Source organism: Suricata suricatta, chromosome 9, assembly GCF_006229205.1.
Source record: "Suricata suricatta isolate VVHF042 chromosome 9, meerkat_22Aug2017_6uvM2_HiC, whole genome shotgun sequence".
In the NCBI taxonomy this organism is placed as follows: domain Eukaryota; kingdom Metazoa; phylum Chordata; class Mammalia; order Carnivora; family Herpestidae; genus Suricata; species Suricata suricatta.
Window position 1 is genome coordinate 2,028,335 of NC_043708.1, and position 7,009 is coordinate 2,035,343.

The 7,009-nt window shown below is 56.9% G+C and overlaps 1 protein-coding gene across 1 annotated transcript in view; it reads right to left on the bottom strand.

Annotated features, from left to right (window-relative positions):
• AMN (amnion associated transmembrane protein) overlaps positions 1-7,009 on the bottom strand; it is a 7,843-nt gene extending 834 nt beyond the window's left edge. The window contains exons 1-5 of the mRNA XM_029950800.1: positions 6,928-7,009; positions 6,032-6,150; positions 5,873-5,917; positions 5,446-5,553; positions 32-119 (exon numbers count right to left, since the gene is read on the bottom strand). Coding sequence (XP_029806660.1) covers positions 32-119; positions 5,446-5,553; positions 5,873-5,917; positions 6,032-6,150; positions 6,928-6,970 — 403 coding nt within the window. The 5' untranslated portion in view covers positions 6,971-7,009. The remainder of the gene's footprint in view (positions 1-31; positions 120-5,445; positions 5,554-5,872; positions 5,918-6,031; positions 6,151-6,927) is intronic.

Here is a 7,009-nt window from a genome sequence, read left to right on the forward strand (position 1 = left end):
GCCCCGCCCGGGCCCCGCCCCGCCCCCTCACCTGTGCCGCAGTCCCGGTCCCTGCCCGCGTCTGCGGCGCCGAAGCCGGCTCCCGCGTCCAGGACGAACTCTCCGTCCCGCGGCAGGAGCTGCAGGAAGCGTGGGCTTAGGCGGCGGTCCCAGGTGCCAGAGGGACCTCTGACCGGCCGCCCCCTCCCCGCCGAGGCTCAAATAAGCCGAGGGAGCAGGACTGCAGGCCGAGGAGCAAGACCCAGCCCGAGACCTGGGCGCGTGGAGAGTTTGGGGCAGGGTGACACTCCAGCCGCGGCCTCTCCCATCCCCCGACCCCCACCCCGGGCGGAAGCTGCACCAGCCAGGAGCCCAACCCGCAGGGGAGTGTGAAAGCAGCCGAACTGCGTGAGGGAGGGGAGGGGGCTGCATGGGCCTCAGCGCGGCTCTGTCTCCCTTGGGGACCTGGGCTCCACTACGGCGGCCATTTGCCACGGAAGTCGGACCACAGCTTAGGCCTCAGGTGTCAGAGGATCTAAGGCAGTGGGAAGGCCAGGTGACAGTCCCGGCCACCCTCTCCCTATCCATCGCCCCCAAGCCCCATGACCCCGGGCCTCCTCCTTCTGACCCTCAGGGTTGTGGGTGGAGAGGAGCGCTGAGCCAAGGAAGCTGGGCAGAGCAGGAATCCTATGCGGTTCCGTGTCACCGTGGGCGGCCCACCCAGGGCCGGCCTCAAGCCCTAGCTTGCTGGTCCCCTACCTGCTGCACCAGGCCTGACCAAGAGGCCGATCCCTGGGGGGGGGGGGGGGGGGGGGGGGGGGGGGGGGGGGGATGTAAGGTCACGGGCCAACTGTCCCCACACCTGAGCCTGCAGCACTGTGACAGGAGACTGCAGTGAGCTGTGGGGACAGACAGACATGCCTCTGGAAGAGGGGACGTGTTACAGGTGAAGTTTGAACAAGAGCTTGTTTCTGAAAAGAATCAGGGCTGCCTGGGTGGCTCATTTGGTTGAGGGTGCAACTTTGGCTCAGGTCATGATCTCACAGTTTGTGAGTTTAAGCCCCAAGTAGGGCTCCGCACAGAGCCCGCTTCAAATGTGGGCTTCAAGTCTCTATCTCTCTGCCCATAAAATAAACATTTTTTAAAATCTTTAAGAAAAGAACCAAAGGGGGTTGAATTCAATACAATGTATTGAATGTACCCGGGAAACTAATATAACAGTGAATGATAACTATACTGGAATTAAAATAAAACCTCAATAATTGTAAAAAGAATCAAAAGAGAAAATATAAATAAATTACAAAACACATAATAATTGAAAGGAAGAGCATGACAGGTGACAAGCGGCCAGTCCAGCTGGAGAAGACACGGTGACTGGCGTGGTCCCACTCATGGCCCTGAGGGCAGAGCAGGGAAGGGCAGAGGACCGGGAGACGGGGAGAATCGGCATCCAAGTGCAGAAATGCAGATATAAAGGGTGGGGAAGGGGGGGAAATAGCTGAAGAAACATGAAGCATGAATTTTGCAGATTTGAAGCCGGGAACTCTCAGATGGAAAGTCTCCTAGAGTGCGGAATGGGAAATGGGAAATCACACCCAGGCACGTCCGTGACGCAGAGAACATTCTAAAAGCTTCAGAGAGAGGGAACAGAGCACGCAGGAAAGAAAACAAAAAAATCAGAAGTCGGGTATCTCAGCACCAACAATGGAGGCAGGAACACAATATAATAATATTTTATGTACTAAAGGAAAAGAAATTCCCTTCTAGAATTTTATATCCGGCCAAAGTTCCATTCAAATGCAGGAGCATAACAAAAAGGTAGGAATGATGGCGGCACAGAGACCTTCCCTGGAACCGAGGAAGTCGGAGGAAAGAAATGGGGCGGCGGCCCCGCACTCACAGACTTACGAGGGTAGACACAGACACCGAAAAGCTTCAGAAATAAAAAGGACTGCCGGACATGAAGACCTGGATGAAATACAACAAATCCTAGAAAAATTCAAAACGTCAAAATTGGCACAAGAATCCATAGAGAATCTGAATCAACCAGCAAGCATTGAGGAAATTAAAATGTCAGTCAAGGAACTCATGTCCAGGTACTAGCGGTCTTATAGGTGAAGAACACTAGCCTCTCAAGGAACAAATAACGGATTCCTTCTTAAAGAAGTCGTTCTGGGAACCGGAAAAAAAAGAGTAAAAATTTCCCAGCCTTTCATAAGGTTTATGGAATCTTGATTCCCAAACCGGATGGAGGACAATACCAGAAAAATTGTAGTTTTGTTTTACTAATAAACGTAGATACAAAAATATCCCACATAAATTATTAGCTGACTAGATCCAATAGTGTATTTTTAAAGTGCATGGTGGGGCACCTGGGTGGCTCAGTTGGTTAAGCGACCGACTCTTGATTTCGGCTCCGGCCAGCCGTGATCTCACAGTTCCTGGGTTCGAGCCCCAGCACAGCACCCAGCCTGCTTGGGATGCTCTCTCCCTCTCTCTGCGCCCCCCCCTCCCGTTTGCTCTCTATCTCTCAAAATAAATGAGAACAAAGTTTTTAAAAAACTGCCCGGCAATCATGGGGTTCCTGTCCCAGGACGTCTCCCGGACCTGACTTCCCAGCCGGATGATGTACCGCGGTGTCCCAGCAGGTGGCAGTGAGGAGTCTTGTGCCAACAAAATCCGTGCATTCTTGGGGGGGGGCGGGGAGGGGCGGAATGGGATGCTCTGACCTGCAGCTACAGGTCCCAGGAGGACATCAGTGGTGCCAGACAGCTCAACCTCAGAAAACCTCATCAACAGGCTAAAAGTAGGGAGGGGGCCACCGTACCTCACTCAGTGTAAAACAAAACAAAGCAAAAAACCCACCCCCCAAAAAACCAGAGAAATCCACAAACATACGTATGATTTTTTAAAAAGCTAACAAGCTAGTAATAGAATTTCCACAATTTAATAATAAAGTTTATGTGCCAAAACCCCACAGCAAACATTCGCTCAAAGAGAAATGGGACAAGCCTCCTCTTTCCCATGGGAACGGGACACAAGTGCCCGCGCTTTGTCACTACCGTTTACCAGAGGAGGAGAGGTCCTGGACAAGGCTCCTCGAAAAGAGAAAGAAAGAAAAGGAGTCAGGACTGGAAAGAAAGAGGAGCAACTATCGGTATTTATAAAAACAAGCAAGTAGAACGTGTAGTTTTTAAAAACAGAGAACCATGCACAACAGAAAGCAAACCGTGAAGATTGATGAATGAGCTGATACTCTACAAGACCTCTGCAGGGACCACTTTAAAACTCTAGAATCGAGTTTTATGATGGATGGTGTGATACATTGGCAGCGACGCGCATGCTCCTGAGCGGGCGACTTGGTGGCATCAAGCTGGTGTTCGTTTCCGATCAGACTCCAGGGTTCGCTGTGGCTGTTGTCACCCGGTAAGCCTACACTCTCTCTGCAAATCAGATCCGCAAAGAACTGGTGGGCTTCGTGGCAGAAGCGGAGGGGTGAGCCGCCCCAGGGGGGATTAAGACATCCCACAGAGCCACGGCGTGAGGACACGTGGTGCCGGCAGGCACAGGGAAAGAGAGCAAAGGGACCAGGGAGGGCCCTGAGAGCGCCCGGCACCCTGGGCATTCGGTGACGGGGGCTCGGAGGAAGACGTCAGAAGGCAGGCTTACTCTAAGGAGAAAAATAAAGCTGGTCCCCTCGTAGTGTCCCGCTCAGACATGTGCCCCTGACAGCAAAACTGTGACATAACAGGTTATGGCTGTGACTCGGCAGCAGGGAGGGATTCTTGAAACGCCAGAGACACGGGTCTAAGGCGGCAGATCTCGCCTGGTAGGTCATAAGGCCGGTTCCAGCGCAGGCAGGCAGCTCACGGGTGCAGTGAGGAGAGGGGGGTTCAGGAAGGGGAAAATCCCAGGGAGGGAATCTCCAAATCTCAGAAAGACAAGTTAAAACACTGCTGCGGCTGCACCTGTTACTAGGGCTACAGCCAGAGAATGCTGGATGCAGGGTGGTGGAGGAGGGGACCTCCCTGCAGCAGGGGGGAGGCAGTCGGGGGCGGCTCTGGGTCCATTCAGTCTGGTTCTGGGCTCCCAGACAGTTCCCACCCGGGGCTAATGGAGAGCGGGCAGCCCCCCTGGTGCAGGCAGAGGTCAGGCTGGGGAGGTGAGGGGGCCCCTTCTGGGCCCCCAGGACAGGAGGAGGGGCACCCATGTGGGCAGCGGGGGATGGAAAGAAGGGCCACATAGAGGGACCTATCAGGCGACGGCTGAATGCCTCTTTTAAGATGCTCAAGCTCTTCCAAAGGATATCACCAAAATCAGCAAGTCAGCAGAGAAGGGCCCCCGGTCCCCGGCCACCCCCCAGACTGCCCCTGCCTCCGGATGCCACCTCTCCACTTGCTCCAGGCTGCTCCATGCCCGGTTGCCACAGTTACCCATGGCTGGGGGAGTGGGCCCTGGGTCCAGCTCCTCCCTCCATGTCTCCACCCCTCCTCCACCTGGCTGCCCCCTTCCGCACCTTAGCCTCTGGGTTGGACAGACGTGAAAGGGCATCCGGATCCCAGATCTGCCGGGACAGGGCCCCATAGCCTCTGCCTGACACCCCCTCCCCAGGCAGGGACAGCTCCGGCTCACAGGTAGGGTAGGGGTCCCTTGCGCTGACTTGCCCTGCCCCAGGAGAGGCCGGGTCCCACAATGAATGCTGCTTTTGAAAAACATCAATTAACCAAGACACCTCAGGGAGTGGAAATGAGGCCTGAGGTCCCCAGATCCTGTATTTGGTCAAGCGATTGGGCGGGGCCAGGGCCACCAGATGCCCAACTCACCTGCACAAAATCCACCGGCCTCCAGGAGAGGGCTCCAACTCGGGCTCCAGTATGGAGGGCCCCCCTACCCCCCCCCCCGGCTCCACCTCTGCTCAGAGCCAGCAGCCCTGACGTCAGTCACACCTCGCTGGCAGGCGTGCGTGTGACAGAACGTGACCCAGCCCAGTGAGCAGCGGGAACTAGGAGTGACCCAGCGGCATCAGGGAAATGACTTTACGGCAGGGAGCAGTGACCTCTGTATAGGGTCGGGCAGTAAATACTTTAGGCATTGAAGGCCACAGGGCTCCACCATGGCCACTCAGCTCTGCCTTGTAGAGTGACAGTGGCCATAGATGCTAGTGACTGGACAGGCAGGGCTGTGTGCTGATGAAATTTTATTTATGGACACTGAAGTTTGAATTCTATATTTCACGTGCCTTGAAAAATGTTCATCTTTTTATCTTTTCCCCCCAACCATTTGAAAATGTAAAAACCGTTGTTTGCTCCAGCCACATGGCTGCATTGGGCCAGTAGCTTTCAAGAGACAGGCCTTATCAGAGGCCTTGCTCCCAGGCCTTGTCAGAGCCTTTAACACATAGCAAAGCTCCAGGCAAGTGCAAGATGCAGCATCTCCCAAACGTACTGCTCATGGAACCTCTCTTACCCTACTAACCCCAGCATTCTCTGGAACCTTAGCGTCCTGGGAAACAGCAGGAGAGACGGATCCCCTAGGCTTCTGATGCGGGGTCAGGCACCAGGACAGGGAAAGGCTCTGGGGCGGAGGGTTGTGGAAGGGTGTTTCCCAGAAAAACCTTACAGAAGACAGACTACTGGGGGCTGGAGGCCACGGGCAGTGGCAGTGGGGACAGGAGCACCTTCCGAGCCCCTTCCAAAGCTGGGGGACAGCCTGGGCTGGGACCTCAGGACCAGAGCCTGCTCTCCCATACAGCTTCCCCAGCCTCCCAGAAATCCCTTCCAGAGACCCGAGGCCCGGTGTCGGCCCGGTCACAAGACAAGAAAGGGGCTTCAGGAAGACCAGCAGGGACCACCAGCCCCCCTCCGCCCGGATCTCAGCCGCAGCTCCCTCTCACCATGTCTGAGATGCTATGGCCTTCTTGCACCAGGACTGACACCATCTGCAGAAAGAACTGGCAGTGGCTGGGGGTCCCCTTTGTCTCTCCTCGACCCCTCCCCCCCATGTGAGTCCCCACCCCGAGCCCCCCCCCCCGGGGTGGGGGCGGGGAAGTCACCTTGTCCGCGGGGAACACAACGGCAGCACCCCAGCACGGGGTCCGGTTCTGGCTCCAGTTGGTGGTGACTTCAAAGTTGGTGTTGGGGACCCAGAGTTTGTAGGCTGCGCGGGTCATTGCTGGGGAGGGGGTGACTAAGTGCTTCCGCCTCAGACGCCCCACCCCCAGGCGGAAGAAGGTTGGTCACAGAGCCTGAGGCGCAGATGGGGTCCCCCTGACAGCCCAGACCCTGTGGGAGCCCTGCCTCGGCGCTCTCTACCGGACTCCTACTGCATCTGCAGAGCCCGCTCCTACATGCCCTCCTCTAGGACACCCCTAGGTGTCGCCTCCTCGCCCCGCCCCCACTTTGGGGTCATTGGAGCAGAGGGCACGGCAAGGCTCGGACAGAGGTCTCTGGGGGACCAAGGTGAAGGGGGTAGGGGTCCTCTGCCCAGTAGAAGGTGCTGCAGGGTGGGCTCTAATTGGGATCTGTGTCCTGAGGGAACCGCCAGGGGCTTAAGAGAGGAGGAGGCGCCTGGGGGGCTCAGTCTCTTAAGCTTCCGACTCTTGATTTGGGCTCAAGTCACCATCTTAGGGTCAGGGAGTTCAAGCCCCGTGTCAGGCTCTGCGCTGGTGCTGGTGGGGCGGGGCCTGCTTGGGATTCTATCTCTGCCCCGCCCCTGCGCGTGCGCTCCCGCTCCCGCTCCCTCTCCCCCTCTCTCTCTCAAAATAAGTGAATAAACTAAAAATAAATTTACAAAAAAAGAAAAGGGAGAGGAGGACGGGACAGAGCAGCGTTGGGGGCGGACACCTGGGACACTCGCCGGCCGGGTGCAAAGCGGGAGGATCAGCGCGCCCCCGGGGACGGGGAAACCGAGTCAGGCCGCGGAGCCCGCACGCGCCCGCCCCCCGCTTACCGCACAGCTGCAGCCACAGCAGCGCCCGGCCCAGCGCGCCCATCCCGCCGCGCTCCCGCCGCGCAGACCCGCAGACTTTGCC